Below are 18,367 nucleotides of genomic sequence, written 5' to 3'. Positions count from 1 at the left end.
CAGTGTTTTGCCATACTCCAGTTTTGCGAAGACAAGAGACTGAACATATACCTGAGCAGCCTGTGTGGAAAAAATGGCTGAATCCTTCTATCGTGGTAGAGAAGGTTACGAGCTGTGACTGAAGGGGAGATCAGATCGTTATGCAGGGACACCAGTGGAGAATCTGCATGGAGCACTCCCCTCCATGTTACCTGATATGAGCATCCTTCCAGGTAGGAAGCAAACTCATGCTGATCCGCAAATCCCAAGTCTTCTGAGGGTGGACAAGAGAATCTTGTGGTTGACCGTATGAAACGCTGCTGAAAGGTCGAGGAGGATGAGGACGTATGACAGCTTGGCTGATCTAGCAGCATGTAGTTTCTCAGAGACATCCAAAAGGGCTGTCTCTGTTGAATGAGCTGCTTTAAAGCCAGACTGGTTGGAATCTTAGAGGTGGTTCTGTGAGAGATAGACAGAGAGTTGATTATAGACAATGCATTCAAGAATTTTTGAAAGAAAAGAGATAAGTGATACCAGTCTGTAGTTACTGATGTCTGATGGATCTAGAGCAGGTTTCTTTAGGATGGGACCCTTGCTCACTTGAAGGTAGTTGGTAAATGACCAGATGCTATGGATTCATTGATGACAGTGGTAATGAAGAGCAGAAGGTCTTGTGAGATGGTCTGGAGCATAGTGAAAGGGTGCGGATCGCTTAATCTGCAGGTGCTCCATGCAGCTACATGCTCTACAACAGAACTATACCCACGACATAGGTAGAACAATTTTAGACATAACTGATAGTTTAGCTATAAGTAAGTAAGCTTTTGATACTTTTTCATTATTTGAGATAGAAAGTTAGCTTACAGTTCTTACAAACATCTTTACAATTTTGGGTTAAAATACCATTTTATACCCACAAAATAACCATACATTTTATACCATAATTGGCATAAAAATATACTACTAGTTATCCAAGGAAAAACAAATCTAAGACCAAATTTTAAGCAAATATACTGTACATTAGACATCAGAAATTTTGCAGGGTTTTACCAAAGGTGCTTAATCAGTGGCAATGAAACAGTGCCAACTGGTGGAGGAGCTCCAGTGGTGGGAGGAATATTTTCACAGTGTATAAGATTAAGGATCTTGTCTATACATTTAATGACTGCTTTATTCACAACACTTATAATCCTCCAGAACCACCTTTCACTGTAAACTCTTAAACCAGACTGTTTTCACTGTAAAAAAAAAAAAAAATCTATGTATTCCTACGACAAACTGGAGCTCCTCCACCTTGCCTTTGATTAGGGTCAAGAAGGTTTCAGGAACATATAAAAGGCAACGCATAAAAATCACAGCGCGCTCCCGCGTCCTGTATGCCATGCGCGGGAACGCGGAGCGCAGGATAGAGCAGTGTCGTGCCCGCGCTTCCGCGCGAGTCTTCTCGTTCGGTGACAGACAGCGGTGCAAAACATCTCAAGCCGCCGCCTGCACTGGATATTTTGCTCACATACAATCACGAAGCATTAACCTCGGGACTCTTTTCTAATCCTTTTTCATCTCATCTGTCGCTCTAGGATTGTTTAAAAATGAATCCGCTGTGTAGTAGATGTAACCGAGTCGTGTATCCAACGGAAAAAGTGAATTGTCTTGACAAGGTAAGCTAACCCAAACGTATTTAGCTAAGTAACCTGCTAACACCAAGCTAGCAACGGATACAACACGTCTCCGCAGGGCTTCGGATGCTCGTGAGCTTTCGTACTTTTTGTGTTTTTGTTCTATTTTTGGTTGAAACGGAAGCGGAACCAGTTAAGTTAGCTTTGCTAGCTAACGCTAAGTAGCTTGTTGTGGTCGCGCTTGTTGTGAACGAGGATTACTAGGTAGCTGTGTTGGTGGCACGTTGACATTCGTCGCTGCACTAGCTCATCTGACATCATACTAATATTTGAAAAGTTTTTAAACGCTGGTCGTTTTGTGTGAGATAGAAACGTTTGCTAAACGGAGGATATTTGTGTGTGCGCGCGTGTGTGTGCGCGCGTGCACGGCCTCCTCCGTTGTGCTGAAGAGCACATGAGGAATCTGACGTGTCTCACAGTCTCTGCAGTTCACTTCAATGCAAAACGGAAGTCTTCTAAGACTAACGCATCAGCACGCTTCTGTTGTCAAGTTTCGTACGACAGTGTTCATTTAAAGACAGTACAAAATACCTGGCCTGTTTCTCTTCTGCTTTGGTATATGCACTTAGTAGTGACAATACACTAAATAAATACTTACCCTGAAAATCATATTCTTGCTTTTTTTTCTTTTCTAGTAAATTGAAGTTATTAGGATGTTTTCAGAGACATTAGGAAAAGCCAGCTCTGTTAATTTGACCGTGTGAAGGAGTAAAAGACAAAAGACAAATGGTTTGATTGGAAGTAGATGTGTTTCCTTCAGTAAGGTAGACAAGGTATGAACAAAATCAGTTTTGATCTGTTAATGAAAAACTATGTCCATTTATTTATATTTTATCAACAAATGAAGGCTGTTTGACATAAAACTATACCAATATTTTTTTGGTGTGTTTTAGCATTTTTTTTAAGATGATCATTTCCTAAACAGGGGAAATACAGTAGATATTTTTGTAGTCATTGTAGTTAGACTCTAGTTAGAAACCTTTTCAAGCTGCAGTGTTTTGTTATTTTGTGTGTGTGTGTGTGTGTGTGTATATATATATATATATATATATATATATATATATATATATATATATATATATATATATATATAGTGCACTTAAGGCCTCAGGTGATTTGTGTAATGTACTTTAAAAATCGATCGATTTCTTACAGAATATCTAATCATGAATCAGAGTAAGCTTGAGTCATGACTACTTGGGAAAAAGTGCAGTTAAAGGAGGCAGAAAGCCTCCTACATATGATTTCTCATTGGTAATCTAGAACAAGTATGAGATTATTTAAGCACAAACAGGTATTACACTGGTTAAGGAACGTTACAATTTTTAAAAAAAAAAAAAAAAATAGAGATTCTAGTTCAGATTAACACAAGTACAGCTGTAAACATGCCTTTTTCTTGTTTCTTTTAGCTTTCCATCCACGCTAATGCAAATCTCTGAAAATGTGTTTTAGGGAAAGCTTAAACACTGGCTAATAATTGTCATGTGATGTCATCAAATCTAAAATTGTGGAACTTATTTTCCTGTGTTAGTTTTTTACTATGTACAGTTTACATGCCAAGTTAAGGAATCATGTGTTATGTTCGCTTTGTCTAAAGAAATTAAAATGTTGGGAATGACTCAGTGTTCATACCCAGCATGCTATTTTCTGTCATAGTGTGTCCAAAACATTAAAACAGTTCTGGAAAGACCGGTGTTTGTGTGGATGAGGCCACTGTGTCATGGTGCACTGCTTTGCATGCAAGTCTGTTAGGCAAGACCAATTTAACCATCTCAAAAGACCTATTATTTACTTATTTATAACTCTGCAATATACATTGTGAGTATGTTTTTGGTAAAGTGTTACTGAAACATTTGTTTGTTGGAAGCAATGGTAAGGCACCATAATAAGGCAGGTTTTGTTGTAAGGTTGTCACAATATCCTCAATATGGGTTTTGCATTTGACCCGGTGTAGTATAATGATTTTTGATACCAAAATCACAGCTTGGCAAAAATTAAAATTGCGTTCAGGGGAACCAGTCGTTGAACAACCAAAATGCATGTAGTGCTGACCAGTTGAGGTTCAGAAGAAAAGTTACTAGTGTCTAAACGTAAGTGATATAAGTTCTAACTAAAAACATGCAGAAAAATGTTAGCTACAGCAGTTGTAATTATAGCCCCATACTGTACAATCGCAAGCTGTACTATTATGAGGCTAAAAATAGTGTCCCAAATGCTGCAAGTAAAAGGGCAGAGAGGAGAAAGAAAAGTTTATTTAACTTGCACATCAGCATAACAGTATCAGTTCATAAAGTAATGCCATTTTGTGTGTTTAACATCTGTCTATGTTCTAAACACTAACAATTCCTCATGTTCCTTCAAAAGCAGCCCACATAAAAATTAGACTATTCAGATTTTGACAGCAATTGGGATACAACAATTACAGTGTCAAATGCGTCTGCAAAGGAAGTGCACAGAAAAATAAGTGTATCATAATTTAAATCTTGATGAAACTTATTCACAGTTACGGAAGTGCTACAGTAAAAAATAATAAAGAAACAGCAGCAGCTGCCAAACAAAAATGTAAAATAAAAGTGAAATATCATTCATATAAAATGCAAAACTTTTCATTAAAGGATGTGCAAAGAAACACTTTTTTATCAATACCTTCAATAAATTGATGACACATGCTTGTGAAATGTATTTTATTTTAGAAGACAAAATAAAATAAAAAAACTATAAAAAATGAAAACGTTTACATAAAACATTTAAACAGTGTCCATCAAACTTTAAATAAAACACTTAAACATTAAATCTAAAGGATGCAAGTCGATGTTAAAAACATTTATGTAAAAAATATCCTCAACTGAAACTAAGCAGTAGTGTTGATACACACTACTCAAACGGACGCATGTCGAAATTGACTGGGGAACGGTTGTCATTGGTTAGTTTCCTGGATGAACGCCAATAGGAATTGTTTCATCGTGGTAACAGCAACAATTACAGAAAATCTATCAGTTTTAAAAATGTTTTATTTGCAGGCTGTTATGTTTAATTAATTGTTCAAATGGTGTTTGTATGCATTGTTTGCATAAAATATTAATAATGTATAGTAAATAATACTAAACACATTTATTTCCACACTAGAGTTTTTAAGGACTACTGAGAGAGACAACACTTGTTTATTCCCTTGCTATATAAGTCTAACAATCAGTCTATCTTTCTCTCTGTCTGTTCACAACTCCATCACACACCCCATTTGCAGTGTAGTCCCAGTGTTTAGTGGTAGTTCTTTAAACATTATTAAGCACCCGAATATAAAAATGTTTCAGTGCCGTTACCTGCACAAGAACCAAAATGAGTGGTGACAGTAATGGAGATGGAACAATAAACAATACCTCCTACAGACACTGCTACAAAACAGCTATGTAAGCTAATGAAAAGCTAATGATTGACATCACGGTGAGAACAGTTAGGATGGTAAGTGTGCACACATGACCATCATTTTGTGACCGTGTCACTCATTTGCCAACATTGCCTTAATTCCATACGAGCTACAGTATCTGTCCTTAGGCTTTTATTTAACTGAATGGAGTGAGCCAATCTATTGCACAGCCATTTCTTGTATTTCTTTTTCTGCATATAGGTCAGCCACGTCCATGGTCTTGACTGTAGTGGTTGCGTTATTAGCCAATATGGAACAGTGTAGATTGAAATTGTTAAACCTCTTACTTTAGACAGTGTCAGTCTTTAATGAATTTACAGACTGGGACAAAGCTGTGTTCCACCATGAACTTTAGTTGGCCTTGCTGTCTGACCAGCAAGGTGAATTTAACAGCGACTGTGCAGTATATAAGCGTTATTGTGCAGTATGTATGCATTTCAAGACTGTAATGTGCTACTTAAAGGTGGGGTGCACGATCTCTGAAAGCCAATGTTGACATTTGAAATCACCAAAACAAACACGCCCCTAACCCATATGGGTGTCACCCCTGTTTTAGCTCCGCCCCACACATGCATACGTAACCCAGGCAACTATTATGGCGGAACCTCCTGGGGCAGCTGGCCGAGGGGATATTTTTATTAATAACTGAACTCAATGAGTAATACTACGGTAATACAAATGTGTTTTTGTAGTACCTTGTGTTGTACCGTGAAAGGTTTTGCTCCGTTTCATGCGAAAGACATTCAGTTCTCTCCAGTGCTGGAAAGCTGATCCTATATTAACATGGGTCCTGCTTCTTGCCTTACCGTAAGCCTTTTTTCATTTTTATTCACCATGTCAGTGTTTCAGTCACTTTCGGCTGATGTCACACATGCGACTGAACACTCTCCGTCGCATATTGACAAGACACACCCTTTTATGCTCATTAGCTACACGTTTGTTTTGGTCGGCTCGACTCAATTTGCTGAAGCATTTCTCAAACATCGTACACCCCACCTTTAACTGGTACTTGTATTAGTGCTTGCAGTGGCATGTTGGCTCAGTGGTTATTGTCACCTCACACCAAGAAATACATGGATTAAGCTTCACCCATGGTATTTTCTGTGTTTTTTTACAGATTCTGATTTTCAAGACATGCATTTTCTATCAATTGAGGAATCTAAATTGTGTGTGTGTGTGTGTTAGTTCAGCTATTACTAACTACTATTTACTATTTAGCTGGACTACTATTTACACAGTACATGCTAGGATACATTCAAGTGCTTTTTATCTCCATGTAGCACTTTTTCTTGTTTTAAATGCTTCACTGTAAGAAGCCTCATGGTATTTTTCTCTCACGCACTTGCAAAATAATTAGCTGAATTTTTAATGTAAAAGTATACATAAATATGAAACTAATAAGATTTACTTTAAAATTGCAAGGAAAAATGCTAAATTGTTACTATGGTCAAAAACCTTTATAGAATGATCAACATGTATAAATGCAGATAATTATTTTTATTCCACATACGTTTGTATGTCATTAAAAAAACTATAAAATACAGTAAAAAAAAAATAGGACATTTTCATTCTGTCTATTTTGCCATTATTTGTCAAAATACATAAAATAACAGTTGGGCTGTTAATTTACAGAAAATGTCCATCATTTTACAGTGTTTTGTGCACAATTAAAAAACAAAGGAGATGTACTGTAAGAAAATAGTAATATTTTCTGTAAAATTAGTTTTTGTTTTTTGTAAAAAGTTCTTTTTTTAGTGTAGTCCTCTAATCTGCTTTATGTGAGTTGAGGCCACAATGTTTTGCCAGGCAGAATTCTCATGTTTGCTGTTTCGCAGTGGATGCATTTCTAACGCCTTTTGCATATTGGTTATTTTGTGTCTGTCATTTTTTTTTCTTAATCACTATTTTCAGGGTGTGCGGCTAAAGTCAATTGTAAATATCAGAGGAGGTATAAAATTAAATGAAAAGACAAAATAAAGCGATGGGTGTGATGCTTTGGTGCATTTGGAGCTGCTGCTGAAAACTTTGCTCAACCTAGATTGTTAGATGATAAATCTTGTGTTAGTTTACTGATTAAATCATTATAAAGAACTCTAGAGGCTGCTTAGCTGCCTTGAACACCAAACTGATAATTTGATGTTAATAACTTTACCAAAAGAAAGAAACTACATAGTTAGTGACCTTTTGCAAATGACCTTTAGCTGTGATTTAAGCAAAAGGTCTTTCAGTAACAAGCTCAATCCATGGGAGTCATTGACCCATAATTTACCAGCGGTTAACATAATTGCATTTAAATAATTTTATAATGGACATAGATAGCGATCCAGATTCTATATAGCTAACAGCTACTGAGTTTAATAACTAAAAAATAGCTACTAAGCTAAATACCTAATTAGATTTGAGCCTTTACTCATGTTGGTGGATTTTCAGTATTCTGCCAATAAAACCAGCAGACACTCTTCTAGATCAAATTGAGACAAGTTTTTTCTTCCACCGCAGAGGGAGCACATCTCAGCAAGCAGCAGCAGTGAGTTATCACTTCAGCAAGCCCATGCTCAGAGGAGTAGTAGCTCTTTTAGTGAGGTATAAACTATAGAGCATTTTTTTTATGTTACAAAAGGATGAACATACGTAAGTGTATAGATCAGGCATATAAAAATTTCGTCATCTCCTCAGTAGGTGATAAAAGCTTCAGAAGGTGTTTTCCTGCATCCTTAACTAAACCTATTTGCAAAGGAACACCTACCGATAGTCATAATATAAAAATTGTGATTAAATTGATTAACACGGACCAGCAAGATTTTCCAAAACTTGACCGTAAACTTAAAATATAGACGGCATGTTAATGTGTCTATAAAATTGCAGTTAATTGTAATTATTTGTGGACACTTGACCATCAGCCTTACATTTGTTTGTTGAACATCCCATTCTAGTTGTAATCCCCTCACCACCATCCTTGCTGTTATAATAACCTTCACTATAGCATTAGTGAGATCAGGTGTTGAAACTCCAGTAAAATTAAACAGAAGAAACCTATACAAACATTGTATTTTTTTTTTTAAAAAAAAGGGTCGATATAAATCTCACCATAGCAATTATTTTCTATCTATCATTATTTGTTTGTTGTTTGTATTTGGCACCTGATTTAAACTCTGGGCACATTAGAAGTAGTACTTGATACCACTTGTTTTGACCACCATTTTGACTGCTTTATAAAATGCAGCTTATTTAGAAAACAGTAACACTGAACTAGTTTTACATGCTATGATTGGTTAATAAAATACATTTATATGCCAATTAGAGAGTATGCTGTTTTTTGCTCTTATGTTCTCCCTCTTGCATTTTGTTTTGTTTGTTTTTTTTCTGTCACAGGATTATTTCATTTGGTGGTCTACAGGCAAATTGTTAACTTTTTTGCAAACATAACGTTGACGTGACGTAAAAGCAAGCATAACATTGTGATGTTTTTTCAATATTTGAAATTACACACCTGCACATAGCACAAAATCAAAACCAAAAAGAAAGTCACATGTCACTGAAAGCTAACCGTGTATAAATTGGCAGCGAAGTGGAATGTACTCCGTTGTCCGCTGTTATCGCTAAACCCTCCCAAGGTGACTCGAAGTCCAACAAACTTTAAACCCGCACACTCTCCAGATCCTTTCTTTCTTATTATAGGTTTTGCGGGCCAATAAGTCAGACATGTATTGCAGTATTATTCTGTTCAGTAATTCTCACCCAAAACGTGCATAATTTACAGCATATGCGCTTAACACCCGATATGTTTCTGGGAGGTTTTTTCATAATTTTTTCATTTAAACCTCATGATTTTTATGGTCATTCTGAAGTTGAGAAAAATTTCAGCTTTTTTTCTCAGGCATCAAAAAAGAAAGAAAGAAATGATTGGCGCACGGTTTCTCCTCGCTTCTTTCTCTTAATAATTAATTTACATGTTCTTAACCAGGCAGTGAGTATTTTCGGTTTTTAACAGGAATATATTCAGAGATTACATTAGGTTAATACTAGAAGGCTGATTGTGCCGCATCTCATGCAAGTATTTAAAGACACGTCTGGTTGCAGGTTTTGTTGTTTTTTCTTCATTGAATCATCATCTTCAGTTTGTCAAAATCAAAAAAAAAAATTATTTTTGTAGTATTCAGCTATTGGGTTTAGCATTGCACTTTTTTTTCTCTCTTAGTTCTGGCATAAAGGATGTTTCAGCTGTGAGGTATGCAAGATGACTCTAAACATGAAGAACTACAAAGGTTTTGATAAGAAACCATACTGCAATGCGTAAGTATCTACAGATTTTCTTCAGTGTTTGTGTGAAACAGTGACTGAGCATAATGTCAATGTGGAAATATTTAAAAATCGCATGCAAACACACTCATTTTATCTGACAGGCAAATCAGACATATGCATAGAGCTGTAGACTTGAGAAAGGGAACAAAAAGTTTTTAACTTTGTTCTCATATCCTTTTAATTTACATACATGTTTTTTTGCACCTGTCCCTTAGTGAAAAGGACACCAGTACAAAAGTGTATTTAGAAGTAAAATACAAATAAAATAATTTTTTTGTTTTGTTTTAATTTCAAACCTCCGCCTTGTGTGTGTGGAGTTTGCATGTTCTCCCCGTGCCTCGGGGGTTTCCTCTGGGTACTCCGGTTTCCTCCCCCGGTCCAAAGACATGCATGGTAGGCTGATTGGCATCTCTGGAAAATTGCCGTAGTGTGTGATAGTGTGAGTGAATGAGAGTGTGTGTGTGCCCTGTGATGGGTTGGTACTCCGTCCAGGGTGTATCCTGCCTTGATGCCCGATGACGCCTGAGATAGGCACAGGCTCCCCGTGACCTGAGGTAGTTCGGATTATGGTAGAAAATGAATAAATGAATGAATTTCAAACCTTGGTTCACATGTTTGTTTGATTGTCTTACGTAAATCTGTAAGGTTAAAAGCGGCATACAACGTTTTATCAATTTCATGCATGTTGAACTCCCTTTGAAGTCTAATGCTATCTGTGAAAATGGCGACCTTTAGGTTTAAAGAGGCTTTTATCATTCGAAAACTATGAGGATATAAATAGATCTTAAAAGGTAAGGATAAATTGTGACACACTTACTTTGTGTGGTTGGTTGAAGACACACATACTTTTCCCACTTTTTTTTCGTTGGCTGATAAAACACACAAACGTCACATGTTCATTTCAGAGAACATGCACAAGTGACATGGCAGATGATTGCAGGATATCTGTTTATTTAGTTAAAACCAATTATAAATCAACCTTAACTATTTTGTTGATGCATATTGTACTAGTCTTGTGTTTGTCCAAATAGTGTCTACCTGTAGGTGAGGGTGAAATTTGTTCAAGTTTGCTTTTTAAGCAAGTGACCGGCACGTTTCACTTTGATCACGTTGGGCTGTTCAGTGTTGAAAAGTCTTGCTACTGCAGAATAATAGAGAATGCAACTCTGTCTTTATACGTCACCAGGGCTGTGCCGTTTTAAGAAGCACAAATTTTGTTATTTTGCCATAAGGGTATAATTTTGTCAACCATGCAGATGCATTAGATGCTTCCTTCTGACAGTCCTATGGCTTTGCCAGATGGGTATTTACAGTCAGTTTATCTCTTTTCATTCAGTTTACACTTGCTCTTGTACATGTTTGTGTTTTCTTTGTCTTACTGACACAATTCTTTTTAACAATCCTATTTTAGGCTGTTTGTTTTCCGTTAATGCTTTTATTAGAAATATCGATGCTTTAAATATATAAAAGCTAATTTAAGTTGTTCCCTAAAATGTTTGTAAAGGGCTTGGAAGTGTGATTACAGGTTTTCTGTAATGGCTAATTCTGAGGTGTGTGTTACAGACACTACCCAAAAACGTCATTCACGAGTGTTGCTGACACTCCAGAGAACCTACGTCTGAAACAGCAGAGCAAGATGCAAAGCCAGGTGACTGACACACACACACACATTTTCTTTTTCTCTCTTTCTTTCTATCAGATATTTCAGTGTTGTATACAGATTTTCTCACATACGTTTGGACGGCCAAAATCAGACCGTTCTAAGAAAAGAAGATTCAAACCCAATCATTCCTTTTACCTGTTATTTCTTTTTGCTGTCTATGCTCAGCATTGTCAGGGTTTTACTCTGGCTTGCTTCTCTCTGACCCAGACACCCAAAGATGCACAAACTGTAATTTAACCGTATTAAGTCAGTGTGCTATATTTAGAGTGTTTGTGTATTGAAAAAACTGAAGTGATGCATTAACCTTATTATCTAGAAGGACATTGTTTTATTTTGTTCCACAAATAAGGTGCCTGTTTAAACAAAGCACACAATCAAGTTTTTCAGGTTTTCTTATCTTTATGGGGTTTGGCAGGCTCACACTTCCACACACACACTCGGGGGGGGGAAATATAAACCAATTAATCCATATTTTGGCTAGCTGAGGTCGGTCTAAATAGGGGAAAGTTCCACATAATACCACGAATCCTCATATTTCAATGATTTGTTGTCAAGTTTCGTATTCTTATTCTCTCCTTGGGGTCTGCCTACGTTACTCGTTGCAGTCGTGCACATAGATATTTTTCTGTTGAACATTCCTTTCTTTCCATTAGGAATTTGTGTGTCTTTTATTCTTTGTATGCTATTAGTCCCATTAGCCTTAGTAAATTTAACCAGTGTCCTTCCACCACCAAAATTAGTTTGAGTAAAGGTAGAGTAGTGATTCATTTCTCCTCCTTTGTTTAGTCTAGACTGTGTCATAAACGCCAGGGTCTATTTTTGATTTCAAACCCTTTAATTAGGCAGACATAAAATGAGAAGGAACATCGGTCAGAACGGTCACCGCTGAAAACGTGTGACCGCTAGCGGAAATTTAAAGCATATAATTTTTTTTAGTCAGTGCGTGTTACTATAGTATTTGCACTGTTTCTTACTGGTCTGACAATTACTTGGATGGGGACCTAAGAGGGAATGGGAATGTTGTCATCTACTAGTGTCTCCTAAACATATTATGAGTGTTATCTTTTTGACAAATGGCTGTCACCATAGGTATAACATAGGAATAATGTAACAAAACCTCTTAAATATTGTAGCATTATTTCCTCTTTATTTAGGACAATGAAGTTGTGTCCTAGCACCTTACAAATCCCTTTTTTTTTCATCGATTTGTTACCTGTCTGTACTTTCTTTTTAATCAAAACCTTTTCTTTTGAATCAAAACATTTCGTGGACATATGTCTGATCATCTCTCCTCTATAAAAGATATCTCTGTTAAATTAGTAAGCAGCTCATTTTATTGTATTTTCAAATATTTTTTTAACCTAACATTACTTTACTGCAGGGGTGTCAAACTCAAATTCACAGTGGGCCAAAATATAAAACTGAGAAAGTCACAGGCCAAACTGAATATTTATTGAAAAATTAACTGCAACTGATATGTAATGTTCAACCTTTTTCATATGGAAACAAACTTTAGTTTTGCTTAAACACAGGATTTGGAACAACCAGAGCTTGTTATTACAAACACATAAGAAATTAAATTTGAAATAAAAGACACATCAGTGGTGTTCATGTCGCAAACTTTGACCATACACTTTTTGACAAACTCTCCCTCATTAAAGGGCCAGGCAGATTTTGCCTTCTCTGCTGCCACAATAAAGCTTTACAGCCTTTACAGCAGCTTCACTTTTGGATTTTGCTTTCATGAACATAGTCTGCCGGGAAACCAGACTTCTTTTTTTTTTCATCTCCTCCGAGTTCTGGAGCTTCTGCTTTACGTCTAGGTCCTTATACTTCTCATAATGTTTCGTTTCATGGTGACTTCTTATGTCATATTCTTTCGTTACAGACACGTTAGCTCCGTTAGCACACAAGACAAACAGGTCTGTCCTTTATATTCGTGAACAGATAATCTGCCCCCCACCTGTCTTGAAAGCTCCTATTGTCCATCTTTCTTTTGGCCATTTTTGTGGATGGTGGAATTAACTTGCCCGATGTGACTGTAGCATGGTTGTTAACGACTGTCAACAGAGAATGAGGGGCGCTTGCTGTTCGTGACTACGCGTCAATACAGTGGCAAGGCATTCTGGGATTTGTAGTATTAGCGGAGCATGCGGCTAGCCAGCTGTAATGCACATCTGATATGATCTCGCGGGCAAGATATAATTACACCTCTGAGTATGACACCTCTGCTTTACTGGGTATTTATGCTTTGTGCACAATCTTTGTCAGTATAACACATCATTAATAGTTGTGTTTTGTTCTAATGCTTCTTATTTGTGCATATTGCAGGTGCTCTACAAGGAGGAGTTTGAGAAAAACAAGGGAAAGGGCTTCAGTGTTGTAGCCGACACACCAGAATTGCAGAGAATTAAGAAAACACAAGATCAGATCAGCAACGTAGGTCCCAGGCAACACATCTCCCCTAATGTGAGGTTTAAGATTTACTAAACTCCCTGAATTTACCAGAAGCTTTGTCAGATATTTGGTTAAAATTGTGTATAGCATAAAGTCCGAAATTTTTTATTAATTTTTTTATACCTCTTACTTTCGTGATCTAAAGGAACTAGTGTACAAAATCATTTTAAATGATTAGAGTCTTAGTTTAAAAAAAAAAAAAAAAAAGGATTTTACAATTCACTTGATACTCAGGGGATAAGTGGAGTCATGGCAGCATAAGATGGTCATAAGATGAATAGTCAATATAGAGATATAAAGATAGGTGGAACCTATCAATATAACATAATAATATGAGGGAACCTGTCTCAATTAGATACCTAGAAAACTTATGTGATGTTGGCATGTTTGAATATAATACTATCATTATAGCTAATTTAATCAGTCTGAGTTATCATATTATTCTATTTCTTGATCAGAAAATTATGTACAGAAGAGGGAGAGAAATATTGATATGGCTGTAGTCCTGTCTAAATTGAGCTATAGAGGAAAAAAAAAAAAAGATTTGTCCTAAATACAAAAGCTTGTGGCGTCTTCATTGTCTTAAAGCCATAATCCTGACCACACTGCATGTGAACTCTCCCAGGTCAACATCTTGGACCTTCACTACTTTTCTCTGCCATTTGAGTAAGCAAAAAAAGGTCAGCTGATACAGGAATATGAGACGCCTATCGAACAATGTAGAAGCATCAAAAATGTTCTCTAGAACAGATCCTTCTTCCATCAGTAGTGCACAAACTGCTGAGTATGAAGATCTGTTGCAGAATATGCCTGTAATAGAGCTTTAACATTTGTTCAGTATATTAACCTTGTTATCAGCAGTTCCAGTTGTACATGCAAATAAGTACATGAAAAGCCTTAAATAGTACTGACGGCTAATCAAAGTGTCCTGCTGTGAACTGATAATTAAATATGGTGAATATTAAAGCTTCCATTCATCTCTCTGTTCTTATGTTATCTGGTGGTTAATAAATTGTTAACTATATGCCATAAATAGACTTAAATATAGAGCTTGGCCTCCAGCATGATCGTGAAATGTAAAGGTCTTTGTCTTGGTATACACTACAGGTAGACAGTGTACATCAATTATTCATGTGCTGTTTATTTGTATGTGTACTGTAGATTAAATATCATGAGGATTTTGAGAAGAGTAAAATGGGAGGAGAAGTTCACCATCCACCACCGCAACAAAGCACAACTCCAGGTATGTATATTCTCTTTCAGCTCAAACATCGATACTACTACTAATTAGAATGCTTGAGTTTTTAGCTCATTGCTAAGAAACTATAAACAGTCTTTGCTTTTTTCTACAGTATATCAACCCCCAACTGCATCACAGAACTACCATTATGAGCCAGAACCTGTGCGCCAAGCTGCCGCAGCTCCTCCGCCTAGTTCTGGGGTAAAGTTCTACACATGTACACAAACACTGTTTGGCCCTCTCAAAAAATGTCTTTGGAAGTCTCTCAAAATGTCTACTGATCAGGCTGCCTTGAATGTTTCAGAAACTAATAATCTTCTAGGCTTTTCACATCTAAAATTCTTAAGAGTCTTTGCAGATCTTTGTGGTAAAACAAAACATCCCGTGAACAGAATTCTCTGGCAAGAGAAGAAGATCTAGATCGCTAGAGTGGTTGCAGGTAACGGGTAGTCTGTAGTGAATCGGTTACCAACTCTTTAGACCCATGGTGACTATTTCAATAAGCCTGTACTGTAGCCTCAGATTCCTGTTTTTGACTTTCGAGAGGGAAACCTGATGTAGTTCAACTCGGTCACCAGTTGTAAATGGTGGTTACAATTCAGTTGTAAATGGTGGTTATTTAACTTCCTGTCTGACAGTTCTCTGACCTCTCGCATCAAGCAAAGCATTTCCCCCCTCAAAACTGCCACTCGCTGGATGTTTTTTCCCATCCCATTCTATATAAAATCAGAGGATTTTATGTACAGATATTCTGAAATTCTCAAACCACTATGTTTTGCCCTCATATTCATGCCACGCATAAAGTCACTGAGAACATGTTTTTGTTTATTCTGATGTTTGAAATTTGAAATATTACATGAAGCTCTTGACCAATATCTGCATGACTATACATTATGCTGCTACAAGAAAGGGCAGGTGTACAGGTGTTCCTAATAAAGTGGTTGGTGAGTGTACATTGAGGGTATTTGCCAGTAATCAGTAGAAATTTTGATTCCCACAGAAGACCCCAAAAGATGTATCACTATTGGATTATCTCTGTATCTCTGCTTTTCTTACTGTTATGCCTGACATGTCTGTCTTTTGCTGTTTTCAGAAACGTTACCGGGCAGTGTATGACTACACTGCAGCTGACGAGGATGAAGTGTCGTTTCTCGATGGGGATGTGATAGTAGATGTTCAGCCAATTGATGAAGGATGGATGTATGGAAGAGTAGAGCGTACTGGTCAGCAGGGCATGCTGCCTGCTAACTATGTGGAGGCCATATGAGAAAGTAAACAAGAAAGTGATGGAGGGAGATGGAGAAAGAGGGAATGAGAGAGATGGAGAGAAATGGATAACAGGAGGCCCAGTGCCATTCCATATTTTAAGAGCTATTTTCTTTTTCTTTCTTTGTGCTTTCTTATTACTGCGCCTATGCCGATAACTCATGCAAAACACATGCATACAAAAATGCACTCACACAATTATATAGTGTAGACATACATACACATTGTGTATAATCATGTCTTGCTCTACCTGCACTGTTTCTCTCTGCTCCCTCTTAGATCTTGCTGTTTGACCGTCTACCTTGTCTTGTTTTTCAGTCTTGGAGAGGTGCTGTCACAAGTGGCACTTAACAGTTTAATGATACACATACAGCCAAACAGACCTCTGAAATTTTTTTCAAGGCTGCTTTATAGCACTTCGTGAACAGACAGCCCTAGCCATGTCAATCATTCCGCATTTGCCATGACAATGAGAACCTGTTTTCCTTTCTGACCTTTTTTTTGCAGCCTGTCGCTAGTTGTACCTATCATTCTAGACCATGTGGCATCTCAATGGTTGTGCAGTAGTAATGATGCTTGAACATGAGACTTCTGATCATTCCATTTGTTCAACTTGAGTCTTAAATCGTATCCATCAGACCTCATGGGTATTGTAGTGAAACTGGAATACATGTATATAAAAAGATCCTCTTACCGTGGCATCGGTTTGTGTATGGGTGTAGTGTGACTGACACTGCTCGCAAGGCAGTGTTTCATCGTCTTCATATGTAACACTTCATCTCTGTGCTTTCATATAAAACATACATGTTCTAGTCTCTTTTTTTGTTGCACACTTACTGCGAAAGTTAAAGTGGTATTCTCTGCTCTTCATTAAAGAAAAAAGTAGACCCATAGCACTCACCACTTACCTGAGAGCAGAACTGGATAAGCAGTGAAAGGGAAAGAGGAAGCACAATTCTGTGGACCATTTTAGTGTGTTTTTGTCTTGACACCGATTAAGCCTAGTCCTGGACTAAATATCACTGTTAACCTCCTTGTGAAAAATGCTTTAGAGTTGTAGACTAAGCTAAATCTGTGCCTAAGAACTATTCCTGTATGTTTTAACTCTTTTAGTTTTGTTCAGAAACATTCCGTGTGCATTGTATGATGATGTATCTCAGCATGTATCTCTGCACTATTCTTTATGAAGTTATTGTTTTTTTCCCTCTCATCCTTTGCTTATTCTCATTACCTTGTTCTTATTGTATGAGCCAGATTTGTAATGTCAGTTAATCAATATCAGTGGAATAAAACAGATTTATTTGTATATCAAGACAGGCCAGTTTGTCACTAGAGACAATATTCTGAGCTTTTGAACCTAACATATCATACTGCATCCTATTTAGAAATAATAACAGTCCTTATTTTGCTACTTATAGAGGGCAAACTACACAAAATGTCACTTAAGAGATATAACATATATGTTGAAAACAAAAGGTATAACATGAACTTTTCTTCCCTTAAGTAAGTGCTTTTTTTTTTTATTTCCCATGGTCAGATGTTGAATGCGATCGTTGCTTGTAACGATAAAGCAGGTTGTCTCATTACCTCAAATAAGAACAATTCCGTGTTAACTCTTCTGTATGTGTTCTGTTGCTTCTCGAATCTAGTCTTCCCTAGAACAGCCAGCCTTTCATAAATGAAAATCATCAATGCTGCATGCTTTTCACTTGTTTCAGTCTCGTTCATGTTCATTTTGAGCTGGTTTACACCGTGTAGTTTTGCATGCCTTTTTACCACTTTCGGATGCACAGATTGGTCCAATTAAATGATTAGAATAAATCCCAGTCAGGTTAATACAAAATGCTGTTTACCACAGTGCAATTAGTTAGTTATTCAGTAATCGTAAGTCATTCATGTGTGTGTTCTATATCTACAGGTAATCTCTTTAAAACAGATCTGCTTTGCATAGCTTATTATTCATACATATATAATTTTTAAGTTTGAGCTTGCTATAAAACAACTTAAGTGGAGACAAGTACAACTATGCGACATCTCAAATTGACAAACACCTAAAAGGCCAAAATTTTGTGGAGACTTGGCCATCACATCCATTTGTATTTCTTCCCCTGACCTCTAGGAAGGAGAGTAGGAAACACAATTGTCTTGAATATCTTTGTTTTCACGTTAGCAAACCAAACATGTTCGAACATACCCATATGCGCATCATGAATGCATAATTTGGAATCTTCGAGTTTCCAGCTCAAAGCCCTGATCTCAATCCAACTGAACACCTCTAGGATCAAATGGAATGTAGAGCGCAACCCCAGGCCTCCTCACCCAGCATCAGTGCTAAATGTGTACATATCCCCACAGCTATT

The 18,367-nt window shown here is 37.0% G+C and overlaps 1 protein-coding gene across 2 annotated transcripts; it reads left to right on the top strand.

Annotated features, from left to right (window-relative positions):
* Positions 1–1,361: 1,361 nt before the first annotated feature.
* Positions 1,362–17,319, top strand: lasp1 (LIM and SH3 protein 1). Of its 2 annotated transcripts, none has more exons than XM_047800776.1 (7): positions 1,362–1,637; positions 9,278–9,372; positions 10,945–11,029; positions 13,376–13,513; positions 14,663–14,744; positions 14,854–14,942; positions 15,835–17,319. In XM_047800776.1, exons 1-7 carry the CDS (start codon positions 1,569–1,571, stop codon positions 16,006–16,008), a joined length of 732 nt encoding a protein of 243 aa, XP_047656732.1. In that variant the 5' UTR covers positions 1,362–1,568; the 3' UTR covers positions 16,009–17,319. The 2 variants fall into 2 exon arrangements, with proteins under 2 accessions (XP_047656732.1, XP_026994892.1); XM_027139091.2 differs by having other exon boundaries at positions 1,363–1,637; positions 13,376–13,483.
* Positions 17,320–18,367: the final 1,048 nt, after the last annotated feature.

Source organism: Tachysurus fulvidraco, chromosome 15, assembly GCF_022655615.1.
Source record: "Tachysurus fulvidraco isolate hzauxx_2018 chromosome 15, HZAU_PFXX_2.0, whole genome shotgun sequence".
Taxonomy (NCBI): domain Eukaryota; kingdom Metazoa; phylum Chordata; class Actinopteri; order Siluriformes; family Bagridae; genus Tachysurus; species Tachysurus fulvidraco.
This window is presented reverse-complemented; position numbering and strand designations above follow the sequence as displayed.